At 33.6% G+C, this 24080-nt stretch overlaps 1 protein-coding gene across 1 annotated transcript in view; it reads left to right on the top strand.

Moving 5' to 3' along the window:
- AcCoAS (acetyl coenzyme A synthase) overlaps positions 1-24080 on the top strand; it is a 99343-nt gene that overhangs the window by 63769 nt on the left and 11494 nt on the right. Inside the window, exons 5-7 of the mRNA XM_072538612.1 lie at positions 6858-6991; positions 9461-9650; positions 14512-14701. Of these exons, the coding sequence (XP_072394713.1) occupies positions 6858-6991; positions 9461-9650; positions 14512-14701 (514 nt within the window). The remainder of the gene's footprint in view (positions 1-6857; positions 6992-9460; positions 9651-14511; positions 14702-24080) is intronic.

Here is a 24080-nt window from a genome sequence, read left to right as displayed (position 1 = left end):
GAACAATCACCACCTTTATTATAGGAAAATTTCTTTACGTATTTGATTATTAATTCGCCTTTAATTTTTTTAATATTTCTCTTCTTATATTTTGAATTACCTATTTGATTTGTCCTTAATCCTTTGGACCTACCTGAAAGGCTGGTTGTCTATGGTAGCAGTCTGTCAGCATTTTAATGATATAATCGTGTGTTTTCATTTGTGCTCTATTACTGTAACAGAAGGTTGGTAGTAATGGGTATCGTTGTGATCCTCTTCAATCAACAATTGCTTTAGGCCACGCCTGCTAGTTTAGGTTACACCAAGCTGAGAGAGTTGGACAGCTGGGAGAGATGGTGTTCTACCGTCCGATGCTGCGAGTACATTGCAAATTCAGATTCTCGGTATAGAGCACGGTCCATGTACACTGTGATAGCGACATGGAGTTTGGGTGGGAGTTAGCGCGAATATTCCTGATATATCTACGTATGTGTGTGTATGTGTGTGTGTGTGTGTGTGTGTGTGTTTCACCAAGCCATGAGCCTCTATCTTTCACCGTACTACTTTCCATGGGCAATTTGATTGAAATCGTGACTCTTCATCCTCTACATTCATTTTACCGCGAGAGTAAACATTGACCTCGTAATCTATATACGTCGGAGTGTGATATAAATAGCTTAATTTCATTTATACAAATGTTTAAAATATCTCAGTTCTTCTGTTCAGCCGTATGCAAATCTGTAAAAGGTTGATATGACAAATAACAGTTGACCATTTGTTATTTGACATCGTGTTATCAGTATTAATATGTATATCCAAAATCAAAGGAGCTCACAAGTTTTTCTTTATGCACAATAGGTTTTAGATCTAAAAAGTAGTTTAATAATGAAAGATCAGTCAATATTGCTGCTCACTAAATTATACTCCATCTATTTGTGTCGGAAAACTGTATTTAAACCATTGAAAACTTTAAACATAAAGTGTAGAGGTGAACCAAAACTGCTTGAATGCACAACAAATCCAAATACTTTTGCCCATTCAAATTAACTAACATATCAAATTGGGCAGTACCTACTATTGGTACCGGTCATACTTACCCAAATGGTAATTTTTGTGAGTATTTGCGTCCTTTAAATGCATTTAGGTCTAAGGCTACGTCAATCTCTGCAGTTTTATGCCAGGTTAGCCTTACCATTAAAAATGTTTTTTTTTGTATAAAGAACTATCTTATTTTGAAACTAAGAATCAACATTTACCTTTTGCATTATGGTGTCAGAATATTTGATTGTACGATTAAAGTCATTATCAAATAAATATTTTATCAATATTACTTTAGAAACATGACTGGCAAATTTGCTTGGCCATATTACAAACTTTTTACCTGCACTATAACATTCTACTGTATTTTTCCGAATGAATTCGTAAAATTTTGTAGAGCTGTTTGTATAATGTTGAATGAGTAAAATGATGTTTTATGTATTATTACTGATGAATTTAAATAAGCAATGAAAGAAAAATGTGTGTCATTATTTTTCCTTCATAATTTTTTTATTTCACTTTCCAAAGAAAACTTGTGTATATGAAGTATATCAGTCAAAAACAAATGTTTATAAGTAATGTATTGAATAATGACGCACTTGGTAAATTAACTATTGAACTACTTGATTGATCCGAAAAGCATTTATTAAAACCTTTTATGTAAATCTAACAAGCATACAAAAGTTAATTTCGGTAATAGGGGAATTTTGACACTTTCTAAGTAGCCTAGAAATAACACTATGTACTGCTTTATTTTGGATTTACTTCTACTTCTTCAAGTACCATGTCCGTTCAGAACGTTGGTTCCTTCTTCTTGATGTGCCTATCCGTTACGAATGTTGGCATCATGGCAATATTTATCTTATCTGCAACAACGCGGAAAAGCTGCACAGATGTATTGAATCAGATTCTAAGGTTCTTTAACCAAGATGTCTTCTTCCTGGACTTCGTTTTCCAAATATTTTTCCTTGCAGGTTGGCTTGAAGGAGAAGAATGTCCGAAGAATTGTAACTTTCGAGATTTGAAAGTCTGAAGAATTGTAACTCACCAGTGGAACTTGGTCTGTCCCCAAGTCTGCTCCATGATAAGGAGCAGACTTCTAAACAACTTTACATCTTGACAGATGTAAAGTTGTTTAGGAATCTTTTATTTACTAAAATGTAGTCTATTTGATTCCTAATAATTGGAAGAGTGAGTTGGTGACAACTAGTTCTGAGAATTTTTCAAGGAGGTCTTCTTTCTCGTTTCTGACTCCAAGTCCATGTGCTCCAATGTACTGTGTCTTATCTCCAGCTCCAATTTTGGCAGTAAAATCGCCCATAATGATGAGAACTTCTTGTCGATGAAGTCATCATAAGCCATCATAGCTGTCTTAATTTTATTCACTGCCACCCCAAATAGCAAGCTTGTATAAATACCATGCCAATATCGTAAGTTCTTAAACCATAAAGCCTTTTTCCCCTATACTGCGTTTGACTGCTATTTTCCCTTGCATAATATTTTGTACCAACTTATATTTGGGACCTCTCATTACATCTCCGAAGTACTCCAGCTTTCTCTTTTGAATGATTTTTGTAATCTCAGTAGTCTTGCTGTTAGGTTTTATTATTGTGAATTTTCGAATTAACTCCACCGAAGAAACTTTTAAAATTCTTCCATAGCACCACATTTCGAAAGTATCAAGGCGATTTAGATCGCTTTTATTCACATTTCAAGACACAGTATTATAAATTAAGACTGAAAACACGTAGGAGTGAAGTAGGCAGATCCGCAGTGCCAATTTTGGGTCTTATATCAAATATTTTCAAATTTGCAATTATGCGAACCTCTCTGCCATCCAAGTCAATGTCTCTTAGAACTCCGATCAGTATATAGTGGTTAATATGATTAAAAGCCTTTTGGAAGTCAATAAAATAGCAGTACATGTCTACAGATATATCACGACATCGACAAGCAAGTACGCTCATCCCAAACAATGATTCTCTGCGCCACCGGCATAAATATGCCGCCTGTGCCCGGGCGGCCGCATACTCCCGCTAACGGTTTATTTGAAAAATTTTCAGTATTCTGAATTTTTTTTTATTTAAATATAGAGTAATTATTTTAGAAAGGCATGTTTGTAATTAATATGTGCGTGTTATTTAGGCCATTTTTTTTTTCGTTTATATTTGGGTAGGCAACTTGTTAAACGGATCTGATTTTTATTTTATTTAACTTTTTTTTATTATTGATAAGTTTCTGATGGCTCATATTTTTTGACAAAGGTAATTACACTCTACAAAAAACATAAATATTGTGTATGAACATCTCTAACTATAAATTCGGATTACATACTACTCAATGTATCCCTTATGTACTTAGGTCAATGGTTTAACTGGTACAGTCCTTATTTAAGTATAGTTGGTCCTGTTCTTGCACTTAGCACGGTTTACTAAAACAAAAAATGACAATTTTTATACTAATTTAAACTGCAATGCCGTGTTTAATTATTTTACTATTGTTTATCAAAAACGATTAATAGTAATTTGCAATATTATCTAAAATAAATTTCTAGAATAAAAATGTAAAATAACGTTTAATGTAATCTTTTAAATGCTTTATGTTAAAATATTATTAGCCCAGTCTGGTTAAAAAAAAGGTGGAAAAATGTTTCGCAGATATCTGAAGCTTTTAAGACATAGATGGGGGATACTAGATGATGAATAGATGAAAAGATACTCCTAGTTTTACCTTGCGTTTTTTTAAGCAATAATTTATGGTCACAATTTGATTTTTTGTCTATTATTTCTTTCCCTTATATTTTAAATAAACAATATTTATGTCATTTTTTTATGTCAAGAATATTTTTATTTTCCCGTTTTTTTAATTAAAATTGATAAATAATTAACAGAGATATTTGCAAAAAAGCAGTTTTTTTGCACTAATTTATAAATTTTATTAATTTTTTTATTAACAAAATAAAATGGTATTAATACATTTAAACATCAAGGAATTACCATCTTTTAGATTTGTGCGAAATTTCCCCCCGATCAGTCAAATATTTTATAAGTTATTTAATTTGTTTATCCCTGAGGCTAATTAATTAAACTATTAAGCTTGCCCTATGCATGATGCTAGACACATTCAGCAAATTTCATAGGATTCTTTAAGACTTAGACTATCTCAGAAGTTAAATGCATATTGAGTTTTCATCGAAATTATTTACAAAATAAACGTTTGAAAAAGGGGTATGTTTTTTACTTATAAACAATTGTAATAACTTCTATATTTTTCAAGCTACAGACTTGTACGTACAACCATTGGATAGCCTGTAAAAAAGCTCACATTAAAAAATAAAAAACCTTCTATGACCAATAGGAACGAAGTTAGTGACTATTTTTAAAAAAATCATATCTCCATTGTTTATAAACATTAAGAAGTAAAATTTGTACAAATTTTGAATGAAAATCTAAACTTTATATTGAAACTTATAGCTATAAAATTTATCTAATTTTTGAAACGACGGTACTTTCGAAAGATCGACATAGGAAAGTGGAGAGGATATCTGTTTCAGCCCCGTTTTTTTTCGGCATCGGAACTTCAAATTACAACACGTAGGAAAAATTTACATTATCTCGGCTTACTTTGCAGCAGCAAGCCTCTTTTTTTATTCTGGGATAGCTCGTCGAAATATGAATAACTACATAGTTTTCACTGGCCGGAAAATATGGGAAAACTCGGAAAAATTGAGTCCATTTGAAATTCAACCTAAATACTTACTTTTTTTTAATTTGCTCGAATAGTCTGTCGCAGTATTAATAATGATGACATAATTTTCACCCCCAATAAATCTCGGAAAATCCCGGAAAATCAACATATGTTTTTTCATTTTATATGATGTAATAATACTTATATATTTTATAAATTAAATTTCAGGTAATTTTTTACACAATATATTATTATATTCCTTATAATAATTATAATTGTTTGTATTTTTATAATTAACAATATTGATTTTTTTTCTATTTTTTTACAAATATGATATACAATATTAATCTAATCTGCCTTACTGCTTTGATAAAATAAGTCAATTTCTTCATCACTTGCCTTATTAAATTTGCAATGTTTATTGAACTTTACTTTTTTTATTTTCTTTACATACATTGGTTTAGAAGTTAAAATTTGGTTCATTTATTCGACTTCACTGTCAGGTCTGAACCTTTTTGTTGCAGGTTGTTTGTCTTCACTTATTAAGTCAGTCTTTCCATACATTAACATATTAATGGGCGATCTTAATGCCAAGGTGGGTCAAGGTAAGGTAGGAGAACAAGTAGGAAAATATGGGCTTGGAAACAGAAATGATAGAGGAGATCGATAGATTCAATTTTGCCAAAGTAAAGACTTCGTAATAACAAATACCTTTTGCAACCGTTTTGCAACAATGTGAAGAAATGGAAACCTATGAGAAAAAGTACGATGCGTTTAATATGCACAAAAAAGTAAAAGAGATAACAGGAAGCATAAAGAAATGCCAAATAGGTAAACTTAAAGACAAAGATGGAAATCTTATTGTAGATCTAGAGAATAACATAAAAAGATGGACAGAATACCTGAATGAATTATTTGAAGACGATAGAAACAACTTAACTCAGATAATCAATGCAACTGGGCCAGACATATTGAAAGAAGAAGTAGAATACGCAATAAGAAACGCTAAAGATGGAAAAGCAAATGAACCTGATGAAATTCCTACAGAACTGTTGAAGCTTTTGAATGATAAATCCGTAACCATAATATTAAATTTTGCAGCGAGGAGCTAAACAGTTTCCCCTCCACTTTCTATGTCGATCTTTCGAAAGTAACTTCGTTCGAATGGTTTTAAGTTTTGAAAAATTGGATGAATTTTATAGCTATAAAATTCAATATAAAATTTAGATTTTCATTCAAAATTTGTGCAAATTTTACTTCTAATGTTTATAAACAATGGAGATATAATTAACAAAAAAATTGTCGCTAACTTCGTTCCTATTGTTCACAGAAGGTTTATTTTTTCTGTTAAATGTAAGTTTTTTTACCAGCTATCTAATAGTTGTACGTACAAGTCTGTAGCTTAAAAAATATAGAAGTTGTTACAATTGTTTATAAGTAAAAAACATACCCCTTTTTCAAACGTTTATTTTGTAAATAATTTCGATGAAAACTCAATATTCATTTAACTTCTGAGATAGTATAAGTATTAAAGAATCCTATGAAATTTGTTAAATGTGTCTAGCATCATTCGTAGGGCAAGTTCAATGGTTTAAATAATTAGTCTCAGGGATAAACAAATTGAATAACTTTTAAACTATTTGACCGATCGGGGGAAATTTCGCACAAATTTAAAGGACGGTAATTCCTCAATGTTCAAATGTATTAATATCATTTTATTTTGTTAATAAAAAAATTAATTAAATTTATAAATTAGTGCAAAAAAATGCTTTTTTGCAAATATCTTCGTAAATTATTTATCAATTTTAATTGAAAAAACGGCAAAATAAATATATTCTTGATATTAAAAAAATGGTATAAATATTGTTTATTTAAATTATAAGGGAAAAAACTTATAGTTAAAAAATCAAATTCTGACTATAAATTATTGTTTAAAAAAACGCAAGGTAAAAATAGGAGTATCTTTTTATCTATTCGTCATCTAGTAACCCCCACCTATGTCTTAAAAGCTTCAGATATCTGCGAAACATTTTGCCATGAAATCGATGATTTTTGTATAAACAGACTGGGCTATATCTATTTATAGGCATAATCAAAAATCTGTCCGCATATCAAAATTTTTATAACGATTTTTATTTTATTTTTTATTTCAGTATGAGGGTACACCCTTTTACCCAGACAACGACAGATTTTGGGTGGTAGTCGATAAATACAAAGTTACCCAATTCTACACAGCTCCAACTGCAATCAGAGCTTTAATGAAATTCGACGATGAATTAGTTACTAAGTAAGTTTAGATTATTAACCGTAAATTAGTTAAAAAAATATGCATATGTTAGTTTCTTTTGTTACATATAATTTTCAACTATATTTGATTTCAATTAGACTTTTACAAACAAGATTTTCGATGAGCCATGGGCTTTTATTATCTCCATTATTAGCAGATATTTTCATGGCCTTGAGTGCCACATTGTGTGCAAACATGAGGTATACGGTATGAGGGCACATGAGGAATTGGATGCAAGAGACACAAGATCGAAACAGATGGAAAATTGTAAGGAAGATCTATGTCCAGCAGTGTACAAGCAAAGATTGAATGATGATGATGATGATTATAATGCAGATATGTAGATGAGGTATTTGACCTCATGGACCAGAAGCACTGAACAAATTTTATATTGACATTAACTGTAAAGAAAAATTAATTAAATTCACAATGAAAAAGAAAGCAACAACTCACTACAATTGCGGTGGTGTTAATTACAAATTCGAGTTCCTACTTTGGAACAAAAAGCATTAAGAATTTCAAATGTGATTTTAACGAAACATCTGCAACAATCTCCCGTTCCACATGAAAGAAAGAACCAACCGATTATTTCCGAAAAATTAACAACACATATTTCTCCATCCATGAATCAGTGAGCTGGGAATACTAGAGTGGGAAGTACTTAGCCCAGAAAAGAAAAACGAAAAAATTTGTAAAAGTGGAGATTTATTTCTCAACATAGTCTCCTTTAATTTTGATACACTTGACTCAGCGATACTCTAACTTTTTTAACCTTCTAAAAAATACGTTTTCTCGCCGTCTGCAAAGTAAGCTTCGCGGCGGCGATGACCTTCTCATTCTACTTAAATTTCTGCCCAGCGAGTGCCCTTTTTAAGTTGGGAAACAAAAAAAGTCACACGTGGTGAAATCTGGAAAATACGGTGAAAGCCATATCGAAGCGGAGATATAAGCCAATGCGTTGTCATGGTGAAAAAATACTTTTTTCTTGTGAAAATGGGCTCGTTTTTTCTGCAATTCTTTGTCGAATTGGCCCAATATTTTAGCGTAGTACAGCTCTGTAACCGTTTTCCTCTTCTTTAGGTAGTCGATGTAGATCACCTTTTTTGTGAATCCTAGAAAATGGTGATCATCGCCTTTCCGGTCGATAGGACAGTCTTCGTATTCTTCGGAGCACGTCGGCAGGTGCTATCCACTATTTTAACTGTTCTTTGATGTCTGGTGTATACCAGTGGATCTATGTTTTATCATCGGTTAGGAAATCATGTAGAAAATCTTCGGATTAGGCTTAAATAAAGTCAAACACTGCTCCTAAGTGGTCTCATGGTTGCGCTTGTTGTCTGGAATGCGCAAACGCGGTACCCATCTCGCGGACTGCTTTCTCATGTCTAAAATTTCATGTAGGATATGACATACGCGGTCTTTTGAGATACCTAGGGTCTCAGTTATCTCGCACACCATCAGTCGGCGGTCTACCAATGCAAGATCGTAGATTTTTGTCATGTTATTCTCCATGGTAGCTATTTTGGGGGCACCAAGCCGTGGCTCATCAAAAACCGACGTGTAGCCGTCGAAACTCGTTAAACCAATTTTTGACGTTGCCACCTAAGGAGAATAGTCATTGTACATAGTATCCGAGCGCTCTTTGATTTCACTGCGTGATTTCCCTTTTTCTTCAGGTGCCACCTCCACAACGGAGGTTGGCAATCATCATAGCTATTTTAATTTTTGAAGCAGTAGCTCTAAATAGTTGTTTTAAGCTGCATCCAAACCATTCTCTCAGGTTCTTAAGCCATGAAATTTGTCTTCTTACGATGCTTCTTCTGCCATATATCTTTCCTTGCATTATAAGTCACAGGATGCCATACTTCTCGCCCCACATCACATGTCCGAAATATTGTAGCTTTCTTTCTTTAATTGTAAGTTCACATTCCTTCTCTATACCTATTCTTCTCAGTACTTCATTGTTCGTAACTCTATCTACCCAGGAAACTCTCATAACTCTTCTATAGGTCCACATTTCAAAGGCGTTAAGTCGTTCCCTACCAAAAACAATAATCAATTCACCGACCGATATTGCTCGTTTTCCATATTTCTAAAATCATGTTTTCTAAAAACAAATATTTATAATTTGTGGGGCTGGGGACAACTTTAAAATCCTAAATAGGAACCTCACTCCTTATTGCACATTTTGATTCGTTATGCAAAACTAAGTAACTTTTATTCGGGACATTTTTCGAATTGTTGATAGATGGCGCTTTAATCCAAAAAAATGATTTATCCTGATAATCTAGGAAAATTATAAAAACAGTCTTATATTTTGACAAGTACACTGCTAAATGAAAAACCAAAAACACATGTATAATATTTTGCAAAAATCTATCGAATAGCACCATACACGAAGTCGTTCTGTTCTTGTTTAGAATATCAAACTTATTCATTGTTTACAATAAAACATCATTTTCTTTTTAGACATGATCTCTCATCTTTACGAGTATTAGGATCTGTAGGTGAGCCTATAAATCCTGAGGCATGGCTGTGGTACCACAAACTAGTAGGAAGGGGAAGGTGTTCAATAGTGGATACTTTCTGGCAAACAGAGACTGGTGGACACGTACTTACCCCATTACCAGGAGCAATTCCAATGAAACCAGGATCAGCTGTAAGTTTTTGACTTTTGTTCTTATCGGAATATAAAACAAACTTTTTATCAAATTGTTAAAATGTAGTATTTTAAAAACATTAAATGTTTTATAAATGAAAACTAGAATTAGAAAATGATATCACGATTTCAATCATCGTATTAATATTTGATTATTTTTAATACAAACTTAATTCACTGGTTTTTTTGATGGCATATACTTTCAATTTAGTCAATTTTAATAGATTCTTTAATCAGACAAATACACAATGGTATTTCTAACACGATATAGAGGGATATTTAATAGACGAAAACACTCAAACAAATATAAACAATATAGATTAAAGCTCATTTGCTTCTCGCCTAAAGACACATCAAGACAAATTGTCAAACAAAGGCAGTAAATCTGAACATACGTACGCTAATGAAAAATTCGTATATAGACAGGGCGAAAAGTTTGCGTTCGTTCGGAAAAATGTTCCCATGTGATTTTGTTGCATAGACCAGGCGAAAAGTTTTTTAAATTTTTTTAAACAAATTGTAACAAATAATTTTTTCAGCCCTGACCAATTTTTTTTTTAAATTTTTTGGATCATTTTAAACAAAATAAGTATTTTGTAGTTTTTCTGTCAACTTAATCGTTTTTGGGTTATAAATAAATTAAAACTGAGAAACACGCAAAATTTTCAAGGATCAAAAAAACAAGTAAAAAAATTATTTTTGTATTCATGAATGACCTAAATTCAAGTTCAAACCTTGTTAAATCATTTCCCGATAAGTATTTTAGGCCTATTTCATTTTAAAATATTGTTTTTTAATCGTTAATGAAGAGCTTGTGACAGGACGGGCGCTCGGGTTGCGGCGTGTATAAGAGAGATAAACAAGATCTAGGGCGCAAATTTTTTCTGGTTTGAATTCTCATTGTATAAATGAGCGCTCGCCCTGCCATACGCGCTTTATTATCAATTAAAAAACAATGGTTTAATAGGTATTTACGCACCAAGAGTGTTATTAAGATGATTACGCTCGGAAAGCAACATATTCCAGCCAGAGGGCCTCCGGCCCGAGGGAAAAATGTTAAGTAACAAGTAAACAGTAACACCAGTGGTACAGTGGTAACAAATCCGAGCTTTTCGCCTTGTCTAATACGAGTTTTATTGAACTATGCATGTGCTGGACAAAAAAAATGTTTACACTTTACAGAGCCTGTTGTTAATGAATACTGGATATTTAATAGTACATTTGATTAGTTTTTTTATAGCTGAAGTTTGAATTCTGTTGAAATTGATGACATTCAAAAAAAGTATGATTAATATCACAACTTATTGGTTGAAAACTTCTTACAACATCTTACAATATTTTGAAGTATCCTATTACTGCTGACCCTATTCTAATATAGTTAGATTTTCATTGAAAATAAAAGGAAAAATTAGAATTTTATATAAGATGTGGAATTCACTTCACTTCACTTTCTAGATATTAAAAATTAAGAATGGTATAATTTTAACTTTTAAATTCAAATGTGCACTTTTTAAACATGAATTTAAAATAGTGTGATTCACTTAAGTCTGACATGATCCATAATCTGTATTTTAAATGAAATATCACCGAGGGTCTATTATAAATAAATATAAGGTAAAATTTTGATATTATTTTTAATTTTCTTCAAGACATTAACAAAAAATCCTCGTAATGTTCCCCACCGTGGTATTGGAAATAATACAGTTTCCTATAAAACTAGTCCCGAGACTTGTTTAGAGCTTGAGCTGAAATATTCCGTATTTCCGTAGTTATCGTTTCTTTGAGGCTACAGGGCTGGTTGCTGTGTTGCGTATATTTTTTTCTTGATATAATTCTAGAGAAAAAAATCAAGGGCGTAAGGTCTGGCGATCTAGTTGGTGACTCAATGGTACCTCTTCGTCCAGTCCATTTATTGGGGAAAATTATTTTTAAGTAAGTTTTTGTCATTAACGTATAATATGGTGTCGCTCTGTTCTTCTAGAATGAGATATTTTCGTTCGGTAGGTTCGCTGGATCGCTGAATCTGTGGACACTAAAATTATTCCTGAACAAGCAGGGTTTAGAGCCTGAAAATGCTGCTGCAGTCAAACTCTTAATCTCACCCAACATACTGAAGATGGATTTGAATGGAAAGAAATAACAGGAGTGGCGTTCATAGACTGCCGCCTATGACACAGTTAACCATCAAGGGCTGCTGGTAAAACTCTACGAAATTACAAAGGATATCCGACTAACAAGGTTAATGTTCTACGTAATGCTCCAGTCTAAGAACAGTCGGTGGAGGATTCATAAAAATGGACTTCCATAGGGAAGTGTCCTCGCCCATTGCTATACAACATTTACACCAACGACCAACCCAAAAACCAACAAACAAGACAGTTTATTTACGCGGATGATACAGCTGTGGCAGCTCAGGCAAGTACCTTCAATGAAGTCGAAGTAAAACTGACAGATGCCCTAGAAAACTTAGCACTATACTATGACGAAAACCATCTGAAACCCAATCCTACAAAAACCCAGGTGTGTGCTTTCCACCTTAGAAACAAGTATGCCCGAAGGACACTAGAGGTCTAATGGCGTGGCCAGATGCTGGAACACAATGAGACCACAAAATACCTCGGCGTACGTCTGGATAGAAATCTGTCTTATCGATATCACTGTCAAGATATCAAGAACAAAGTAAGCGCCAGAAATAATATCCGAAAACTAACAAACACAAAATGCGGAGCACAACCACACACTCTCCGTACTTCTGCCCTAGCATTATGTTTTTCTGCCGCCTAGTTTGGAGCACCAGTGTGGGAAATCTCTGCTCACGCTAAAAACGTCGATGTTGCGTTTAATGAAACGCACCTGCTATCAGAAGACAGGTCACGTCAGAGATTTAACGAAAGAAGTAGAAGACGGATCGAAGACACCCCTTGTAGACCACTCAGTTTAGCCAAGTAGATTAAAATCTCGGAAAATGTTTCTGAAAAAATCATGATCCCATTCCGAAGAGCCAAAGACGTGCCGAATATACCTGTGGCAAGCGTCAGCTACAATACATTTTGCTCGCTCAGAAGAAATGGCCGCTGGACACAATTTGCCATATCCCACATAAAAAGCGCTAAACAGACTAAGAACTGGTGTTTCACGTTGTGCTAGTAACCCGAAGAAATGGGGATAACTGCGACTGTGGCGCGATTCAGAATAGTCATTCATGCATAGAGATGAGAGAGACCTGCACAAAAGAAGACCTATTCTTAGCGAATAACAGGGCCATCTATGTGGCCAACCATTGCAAACACAAAATTTAAAGCTGTTGGTATTCCGGACACGAAAAGTAAGTAAGTAAGTATTTGGTAGGTTCGAATGTATTGAGTTGAGATATAAGTTAGCCAGTAGGAACAACTTTGTCTTTAATTATGCATTTTTTGCTGTTAAATTTGCATCTGTAAACATAGGACCGATAATATAATCACCTATGATACCTGCCCAATCATTTATCTTTTGACGATACTGAGTATATGTCTTACGCTTCTAATGAGGATTCTCTGCTGACCAATATCTACAGTTCTATTAGCACAAAAGGCAATTTATACAGATAAAGTTTTTCTTTGTAGAGACACCTTCGAACGTTGTATGACTCACATTATTTTGACGAGCAATTTGAAGTAAACTTGACGTTGAATTCTCCACGACACTTTCCACTTTCACATCATCTTCAACAAAGTGCAATTTTCTTTCTAATGGCTTGACATGTCCAAGTTCTCTGAATTTTAGACACAGTACCTTGCGAATTATTAGATTAAGTAAGTTTGCCACTTCCAATTGACTTCTACAATAATTATCCCCGTAACCGATTATCCCCGTAACCGTAATTGGGAATTATTTATTTTAATGTAAAATGTCAACACATCAACAACTGACATAAAAATCCACAATATTTACCGATTTAGTTTAATTATTGGCATATCTGGATAATTTTTAGCGGTTTATGATAAAAAATCTTAACAAAAACCTAATATATTAATACTTAATTCAGAAAATTAATTTTTGTATTTAGCTAATTTTAAAAAGATTATTTTTAAAGCATAATAAATTAATAATGTCAAAACTTCAACTTGTATTATACATAATAGACCCTACATGATATAATTTACTGAGATCAGGTTGTTTAAGACCTTTTCAAAACATAAAAATTATTATTGTGTTTCATTAAAAACATATACTAAACTTGAGTGAATCGCCGTTTACATTTAAATGTATGTTTAAAATGCTTACATTTCAATTTAAAAGTTGACAGGTCCCAGCGTTTTTAATTTTGTAAAATAAGAACACAAACAATTTTATTCCAAGTGGGTGTATTAGAACGGAATTTTATTTTTATGTGGACTCAAATCTAATTATTATAAAAGCAACAGATTTGGAAAAAAACATTTTTATTTTGTTGTTCACATTTGCCATTACCATTATTGGTATTATCTACTTTAGAAATTATGTTTTTTTATTTTGTATAATCATAACAAATAAATAATCGTGTATATAGCCTGTACAATTTGATTAACATAATAATAGCATAATTTTGCTAATTTGGTAGATTGTTTCGTTTAAAAAAATGTGAATTGTGGTCGATCCGAAATTATACCTTACCATCCAACTATTAGCGTTAGGTACAATATTATGATGCTACAGTAGTGAATACCTACAAGGACGAACTTAATGTTATTTATAGTTATACTTTTTCTGTATCTTTTATCAATTTTATATTTACGGTTTAATTCTAATAATACAAGCGTTTCTATACTAAATTACTATTATTTTATATATTTTACTTTCTTAAACGTATTTGTGAAAGAACATTCAATATTATTTTCAGGCTGTGCCATTTTTCGGCGTACAACCCGTCCTTCTCGATGAAGCGGGGAAAGAGATAAAGGGCGAAGGTGAAGGTTATTTGGTGTTTTCACGTCCGTGGCCTAGTTTAATGAGGACTCTCTTCAATAACCACGATCGATATGAGACTACCTATTTCACGAAATTCCCAGGATATTATTGTACTGGAGACGGTATGTAAACAGAATTTTACTTGTAGAAAAAATTAAACTGAATATCTAATTGATTTTTCACTATACATTTTTCACATATTTTATATCAATTTATATGCTATAGGTAGCAAAATAATATTATATTTATTATCCAATATTAATTAGAAATAATGAATTGAACTTAAAAAATAAAAATACAAAAAACACACTAAAATAGCCAGATAACATAACATAACAATAAAATCTTAACATAACATATTTTATAATAAAATAAACCAATTTACAGGATTGTGAAAATTTGGACGATTATTCCAATCCAAGCATTCAAAAATTAACACATTTATTTAATATAAATAAGTATTTTTATAGGACTTCTTTTGCCTGCTTAACAAACTTAAGAATTGTATTCAGTCGTTTTGTAGAAACTTTATGAGGCTTATGTAACAGCGGATACAGTTATGTTAAAAATCTGAAATTTAGAAGGTGTAAGTTTTCGATGATGACTATAGAATCAGAAGATGATCTTCAGAGACAACTCTTTCAGTTCTTTCAAATAAGACGCCAGCTAAATATGACCATTTCTACCAACAAAACTAAATGTATGACAATAGCAAAAGATCCGCTCAGATGTAAGTTAGTGGTTGAGAACAACTCCATAGAACAGGTGATGCAATTCCGATATCTGGGCATAGATATATCAAGCACACACGACCCAGTAAAAGACCTAAGGAGTCAGATTAACAAAGCATCCGCATTGTCGGGATGTCTGCGGGAGATAGTCTGGTCAAATCCGTATATGCGCACAGATAGTAAAATTAAAAATCTACAAGACTTGTATACGACCGATCATGACATATGGCATAGAAGTGCGCGAAAATACCAACAAAACGAAACATATGCTCAAGGGTTGCCGAAATGAAGTCCCTAAGAACAAGAGTGGGCAAAACAAGAAGAGACAGGGTGAGAAATACATACATCAAAGAGCAGTGCAAAATGCAAGATATTGTAAGATGGGGAAGGCAGCGTAGGAAGATGTGGTACAATCATGTAGGATGAATGGATGAGAATAGACTCCCAAAAATTGCCCTAGAAAACAATCCGCTCGGTTCAAGACCTCCCGGAAGACCACCTAAAAGATGGAGAGATAGTTGGCAATCTACCTTCCAGGAAATTAACCAGAGGCAGCTTCAGAATTAAACAGATCCGAAAGATCTCCACGAAGTAGAAGAAGAAGTTTTGGATGACGCGAAGTTGAAATATACTGTGGCCCTGAATATGGCACTTTCGGTTATACTGGAAGTAGACGTTAACTTTGTTATTTTAAATAGAACCTAATATTTTTATTTTATTTTCAGATTCTACATAAAATTTTAGACAAAATTTGTACACAATGTCCCATACCAAAAACAAAGTGTTTTCGAGATATTCCAATTTTTTTCAAAATTAAAAAAAATCTAGTCCACATTGAATAATAATATCTTCATTAATAACGAGTCTAGTAAGGTGAAATTGTAACCAAGTGCTTACTCGTTAACACAATGTGTTCAACTTATTGATATTTCGTACGGTGTGCTTTAAACTTAGCCACCAACATGCATAATTTAAGTTATTTAAGTTGCTTACATTAAATAGAACACCCTGCATTTTATAACGTTTTCCGCTGTATTTTTTGAAGCCAATTCGTTTGGTATCACTATTTGCTATAGGGGAGAGTTGGACAAAATGATATAAAATTAATTTATATTTTCATACTGACAAAAATTGCGCATGAGTATGGCTCACCATCATTCTCTACCCCGGCGCAAGCTTCGTGAGCCCAAAGTCGACATTGCTCACACATTACCCAACCATCATCTGATTTTGATTTGGAATACAGTTCTGAGCAATAAATGCAAACTTTATCTTCGTCTTTATCATCTGAACTGCTATCCCTTTTGTTTTTTCTCTTTTTTTCTTTTCTTGGTTATGGAACATATTTCTTATTTTTTCCTTTGCCTTTCCAATTTTGTTTTTCTTCCAAATTTAGTTTTGATCTCTTGATGGGCTATTTACCTATAGATCTTGCCAGTTCTTCTTTATAAGGTGTTGAGGTAACACATCTGTTTTTCCTCTCCTTTTATCATTAGTGCTAATTTTTCTTTCTGCGTGAGGAAAAGCAACTAGTTCTTTGAGAGTGACTTTAAATTTATTGACAGAGTACGAACAAGAGGGTATGGCATTAGCATAGAACTTGTTGCAAGAAAGAGGAGGAGGAGTAATATGACAATTTTCCTTATTTTCAAGCCCCTTAGAAGATTTTTGTGTTGTAAAAGTATCTGAAGGCAATGTATTTGTAAAATTCTCATTTTCTGCATCACCATGAACTTGGTTTTGTGATGATGGTAGTGTACGAGGTGGAGAGCCCCGATTATTTTCTAAAACAGGACCAATCATCGGACCGTTCATCGGTGTTTCTGTGGTTTTAGCTGGTTCAAACATCCAGTCTATAAAAATTTCCAGATCAAAAGATTAAATGCTAGTCTTTCTAAACCCATTCATAGCGGTTTGGACGCTAACAGCTTTCATATATGTGCTTCCGAAGAGTTTTTCTATTTGGGAGACTATGATTGGTCGACCTGGATGTTGCTGCATCCATTTTTGAACTTCTGACGTATAATAAGTGCTGTTGGTGACATGAAACTGACGTCTAGAGGCTGTAATCGACGCGTGGTATGCGGAAGAGAGCACAACATTACAACACCAATATCTCTAGCTTTCTCTATGGCGTCAATATTTTTTGTGTGGGTCGTATGTCCGTCCAAAAGTAAAAGAACAGGATGGTCTCTGGAGGGTTTTAAAAACTCAATAAAATGACTAAACCAATTAGAAAAAATTTCTTTTTGCATCCATCCTGACGAATGATAGAAAGCTTTACTGCCAAGTGGAGCATCATCTAGCAGCTCAGGTTTTGCTCTGGACCTGTAAAAACTGAAGGTAGGCGGCATAAATACTGCAAAAACTTTTTCTTTTGGCATCATAACCCTGGATGGGTCTTTGCCTGTCTGACTACGTCCTTCCATTCACATATCTCTTGTGCCCTTCTTCTCCATTGTCTTATGTTCATTGTTTTCAGGTCGTCTTCCACGTCATCCAACCATCTCGTTCTGGGCCTTCCTTTTTTTCGCCTTCCTATGGGCTTCCATTGTAACATTTTCTTTGTTGTTTTTGCATCGTTTTGTCTCTGCACATGTCCCAGCCATGACAGTCTTTGACTTTTCCCAAATCTTACAATGTCATAACCTTCATTTAACTCATTAACCTCGTCGTTTCTCCTGATTCTCCATGTGCCATCTTCCTCTTGTACCGGGCCATATACTTTCCTCAGTATTTTTCTGTCGAATGTCCTTTTGAATGTCCTGAGTTGGACTTCATCTTTTTTCGTCATGCAGAAACACTCATGCAAATTTACACAGTAACAAGAACACCACGTTCAGCTGAAGATATACACTTAACTTGCCTTTTCCCACACAATGATAAACATTTCGATCTTTTCTTTGGCACAGTCATTATACCCGTTTCGTCAACGTTGTAAATCCGTTCGAGTGGTATTTTATATTTTTCAAGCACGCCAGTAAGCAATGAAAAATAATTTTTTACGGCAGGCCTATTAAAACCCATGGCTTTAGCTAGAGATATTGGCTCAGGGGTACGAAGTTTAACGGTTTGATGTCTTTTTAGAAAGCTGTATAACCAAGCTTCGCCGGCCATTTTTTGTCTCTATTAAATGGATTATCTAATCCATTGCGTTGAGCTAACGAAAAGCCAAACTTCGAAAGTCATTCAAAGTAAAACCGAATAGTCGTGATTATATTAACAAAATGTGTTCCAACAACTCCCCTTGTTGTGCTGTGAAAACCGGTCTGTGGCGCCCTAGTCCCTTCTTTGCTGAATTTTCTCGTTCGAGAGTTCCATTTTTAATTTTTTTTCACTCTGGCTTCAATAGTTGTTCGAAGTACCCCAAATTCTCCAGAAGCCTTAAGATTAAACATTCTTCCGCCAAGCACCTCTTTCACTGCTTGGCATATACTTTTCTTATTCCAAGTCGGCCGATTTTGGTTGGACAAAACGGGATAGTATTTAATTTTACCCAATCATTCGATATCCCATTTTACCCAACTAAACACTGAATAATGTTTTGAAATTTTTCAACAAAAAAAAACAGTTTTCATAATCACAAATATCGCAAAACACACTCATATTACATAGAGAAACATAAAAAATGCTCACTGGTATTTATTTAATTGATTTAAACTTAATAATTCTTAACTAACTACTGATAAAACTAATTAGCATAACCTTACTTTTTCAAACTAGCATTTGCCGCAAGCCACATATCAACAATTGATCAGAGTAACCTCCTACTACATTCAAATAGACGGTATCTGTAGTGATTTACATCCCCGATGCCATTAGATGGCGCCGCTTATTTTTAAATTATCGTCGGTATCCCGTTTTACCAGACTATCCTGTGTGACGCTCGCCTCAGCATTTTACTGTAGAGAAAAAAAAAGTAATACATCGCCAGTACAGAAGCTTCGCTTCAAACAGAGGACCGGGGAGACGACGCACGTCCTGGTTGAAAAATTTACAGCAGTGGAGTGGAAAAACAACAATAGAACTCTTCAGAACTGCTTCAGACAAAGTAAAATGGGCCCTGATAATCGCCAATCTCTTTAAAAGGATAAGGCACATGAAGAAGAAGAGGCAAGTTTTCTCAGATATAAGCAACAAAATCAACTGCTCGTTAATGTACAGCGCATACTGTGTATATTGAATAACAGAAGAAACGGTTTTTCAAACTGAAAATTATACGGAGTAATTAGATTTCAGAGGTTAAAATATCATAAGAACTTCTGTTCATCTTTTGAAAACGTGTAAGTTCATGACTCTAAAAATAAAACGTTCATGGACCTGCATTTAATTAAAAATCTGTTGTGATAAACTCAAGGACGAAATGTAAACTACCTTAGAGCAACAACTTTTTTATCTACTTAGGATATTATGTGGACATAATTCTGAGTAGAAAATTGCAACTGAAAAGTATTATTTGAAAATTATTTATAAGTATTTATAATATATATAAATACATATAAAACCTTTCAAATCATATATAGATTATTGTAAACAGTAGGCCAGATTACAAGGAGACCTAACCCTGAAGAGAATATCAAAATCGATCAATTAAATTGTTCGATTGAGTACTTTAGTGTTTATCTATACCATCTTCTCTTAGGTTTTTCTTCTTCTTAAGGTGCCTTCTCCATTACTGAAGGTTGGCTATAACTACAGCAAATTGCTCTCTATCTTGAGCTGTTCTTAGTATCGAATGTGTGTCCATGCCTGTCCAGTCTCTTACATTCTTCAACCAGAAGCATTTTCTTCTTCCTGGACTTCTTCTTCCTTCCACTTTCCCTTCCATTATAAGTCGTAGGAAGTTGTATTTTTCTCCTCTGTAAATATGTCCTAGATAACTCGTTTTTCTTCTTTTTTACAATATTTAGGAGTTCTCTCTCAGTACCCATTCTTCTTAGCACCTCGTTGTTGGTCACGTGCTCTGTCCAAGAGATCTTCAGCATCCTTCGAAAAACCCACATCTCAAATACTATTCTATACGCCTCATACTTGTAATTCCGAGAGTCCATGTTTCCACTCCGCATAGCAATATGGAGTAAACAAACGTTTTTACAAATTGGTATCGGATATCCAACGATAACGTAGAGTTTATTAGGAATTTTTTCATTCGTTGAAATGCGGACCTACCATATTCTATACGAGCACCTTTTTCGACCTCGTGGTCAAGATCGTTTGTTATCCAGCAACCGAGATACTGGAATCTTTGTACTGGTTCTATATGTTTGTTATAGATACAAATATTAATGTCGACATTTGGTGCACGTGTAACAGCCATTACTTTTGTTTTATTTGTGTTTATATTTAGTCCCAAGTTATCTCCCTCCCTGGTTATGACATTTAAAAGTCGTTGTTAACCCTCAGCACTGCCCGCAATAATGACGGTGTAGTTTGCGTATCTTAAGTTGTTTCAGTATTCTCCGTTGATTTTTATTCCTTCTTCAATATTTTCGAGGGCATTTTGAAAGATCTTTTCGGAATATATATTGAACAAAAGTGGAGAAAGTACACAGCCCTGACGAACTCATCTTTTTATTGGTAATTCTGCTGTCAGACTATTGTCTATTTTGATCGACGCCATTTGATACCAATATAGTTTTTTAATAAGTGCCACAGTGTTAGGGTCTATACCATGTTATGTTAGGGTTTCTATGAGTTCTGTGTGTTTTACTCGATCAAACGCTTTTTAGTAGTCGATAAAACAGAGAACCACGTCTTTTCGCTGATCTCAGCATTTTTGTAGTAATATCTGGAGGCCAAATAATACCTCCCTTGTACCAAACCCCATACGAAATCCAAAGTGATTGTCGCTCAGGTTTCTTTCTCATTATCTGTATATTCGTTGATGTACAATTGTAAGTAAAATTTTCAGAAAATGGCTCATCAGGCTAATTAATTTGAACTGTGAGCATGTATTTGCTTTATTTTTCCTGGGTATAGGTATATATCGAGGGCTGAAAACCATAGGGTTCCAAGCGACATACAAAATTTTTCAGGAGACGAATTTTAAAGTTTACTGTCAAATAAAACGGTTCTGACAATATTGTACTTTGTCAGATATGTTATATATTATTGTTTAAGGATTTGGTAATACAGTGATTCTTAAAACAATGCTGTCGTTGTGGTATAAAATGCAAATTTCATGGTTTTTTCAAAATGTTACACTTGTACTTGGAACCTTAGGGCACTGTAACAGCTGTACTTGGAACTTTGTGTCCCTAAATAAATTTGAAGTTTTAAAAATGTCATATTATGACATATTATGTTATCATTGTAGACTTTATTGCCTTTGTAGCACTGATAACAATAATAGCCTATACCATGATGTTGGAAGGATCAAAGGAAGAAGAAAATTAACTTTTATTTTTATAAACTGTTTCGTTTCAGAAATTAAACATTTGATGTAATTCTTAATAATTCATATAATTAAAAAAAAAGGAAAATGGAAATTAATATTTACTTATTTATAAACTGTTTCGTTTCGCTATATTTCTATTCGCTTCTATAGGCGTCTATATTCTTTGGTACATGGAACCATATATGGTTCTAACTTTAAAGCATTTCGTGCGCTTGGAACTAGATTTCACTGTTGATTGTGGCGCTATCTGTCAACGAATTGCAGAACTTTCAATACCATTCTATGCAGAATTCAAAGAACAATAGATTTCTGTTAAAAAACGAGTTTTGTACAAATTGTCGCTTGGAACCGTATGGTTCTCAGGCCTCGATATGTCGATCTAAGCCAGTCTTCTGGGAAGATTCCAGTGATATATATTTTCTTTAATAATAGTGTTAACGTCTGAAGATTTTCTTCATTGATAAGCTTTATCATCTCTACGTATATTTCATCTGGACCTGAGGCTTTTCGTGGCTTTGTCGTATTGATTGTTTTTGTAACTTCCGATGTTAATATATCAAGTATTGTTTCTTGTACTATATCCATTTGTGATTCTGTTCTCACGTCATCAAACAGATCTTTGATGTATTTTTCCCAGATATCTTCTACATTTTCTGGACTAGATACTCTTTGGTTGTTATCATCTACTAAAGTTGTTGTAGTGATTTTTTTCTTTATATTTGTGACTTCCTTAATCGTTTTGTATGCATTAAAGTGTTTACTATATTTTAATTAAGATTAAACTTTATACTATAATTTCGTATTCGTATTTAGGTACTTTTATTTTGACCTGCTTGTCCAATTGTTATTGTCCGACCGATTGTTACATAAAGGTTATCGTAGGTATATTAATATGTTGGTTTCAAAGTCAACAGGACGTTACTAACACGGCTTTGATTTAACCGAATCATTTTTTGTATCCACATTTAGCATTTAAAGATAATAAAGTATTAAGCAATAATTATCATTTAACGATTTTATACATGTCTGGGGATTTCTTATATCTATTATAATTCAAAGGTTATAACTGTTGACTAATATTATATGACGAAATAGTGCATATGATTCTCATAGCATTTGCAACTTAATTTTAATTCAAATTACTTAACGTTGATAAGAAATATGCGATATTAAAATCGCTTGACATATTGTGACAATACAATATTAAACATTTCCGTATATTAAATAATTAATTTTATTGCAAAAATTGCTACAGAAAATCGCTACAGTGGCAAAAGGGAAAAAATTAAATTAAAAAATTAAATGTTGAAGGATTTAAAAGTCCAACAGTGACAAAAGAATATTAAAATACTCTCCAAATAAAACTCAACGGAATCAGAGAGGAAAATACTGCAGAGGACAAATGGAAACAATTAAAAACAATAATAACGGAATCCTCAGAGGAAACTGTCGGAAAAGCCAAAAGGCAAAGAAATGCTGAATGGTATGATGATGAATGCAGAACTGCAGTAGAGGAACAAAGGCAAGCTAGGCTTAACCAACTTAAAAGAAACACAAGAGAAATTTATAACGAAAATAGAATACAAGCGACTAGAATATGCAGAAGAAAAAAAAAAAAAGCTTTGAAAAAAACAAGTACACGAAATCCTAGAACATAACAACAGACACGAGAGCAGCAAATTCTATAAAAGAATAAAAGAAAGCATACAGTCATTTAGACCAAAATTGACAATATTCAAAGACAACGACGGAGAACTACTAACAGGGAAACAAAAAATTATAAAGAGATGGAAAGAATACTTTGAGGAAAACCTAAATGCAGACAATGGAAATGATCAAAACGAGACAATATATTTACGGCGGAGCAGCACATTGAACATCCGAGTTATGAAGAAGTAAATCAAATAATAAAGAAACTAAAAAATAGTAAAGCGCCAGGAACGGATGGAGTTTTGGCAGAATTGTTGAAATATGGAGGGCCCGAATTCTGGGGAAGAATCCATTATCCACGAAAAAAGAGGAAGCTCAACTCAGGACATTCGAAAGAAAGATACTGAGAAAAGTATATGGCTCTATGCAAGAGGAAGACATGGAGAATCGGGGGAAACCACGAGGTTAATGAACTGAATGAAGGGTTTGACATTGTAAGATTTGTAAAAAGTCAAAGACTGTCATGGCTGAGACATGTTCAGCGACAAGAAGACATAAAAACGACAAAGAAGGTGTTACAGTGGAAGCCTGTAGGAAAGTGGAAAAAATAAAGGCCCAGATCGAGATGGTTTGATGACATGGAAGACGACCTGACAAATATGAATATAAGACAATGGAGGAGGAGGGCCCAAGGGCTCATAACCCATCCGGGGTTATGATGCC

Source organism: Diabrotica undecimpunctata, chromosome 7 (genome assembly GCF_040954645.1).
Source record: "Diabrotica undecimpunctata isolate CICGRU chromosome 7, icDiaUnde3, whole genome shotgun sequence".
Classification (NCBI taxonomy): domain Eukaryota; kingdom Metazoa; phylum Arthropoda; class Insecta; order Coleoptera; family Chrysomelidae; genus Diabrotica; species Diabrotica undecimpunctata.
The sequence above is the reverse complement of the archived record's forward strand: the minus strand, read 5'-3'. Positions and strand labels throughout refer to the sequence as shown.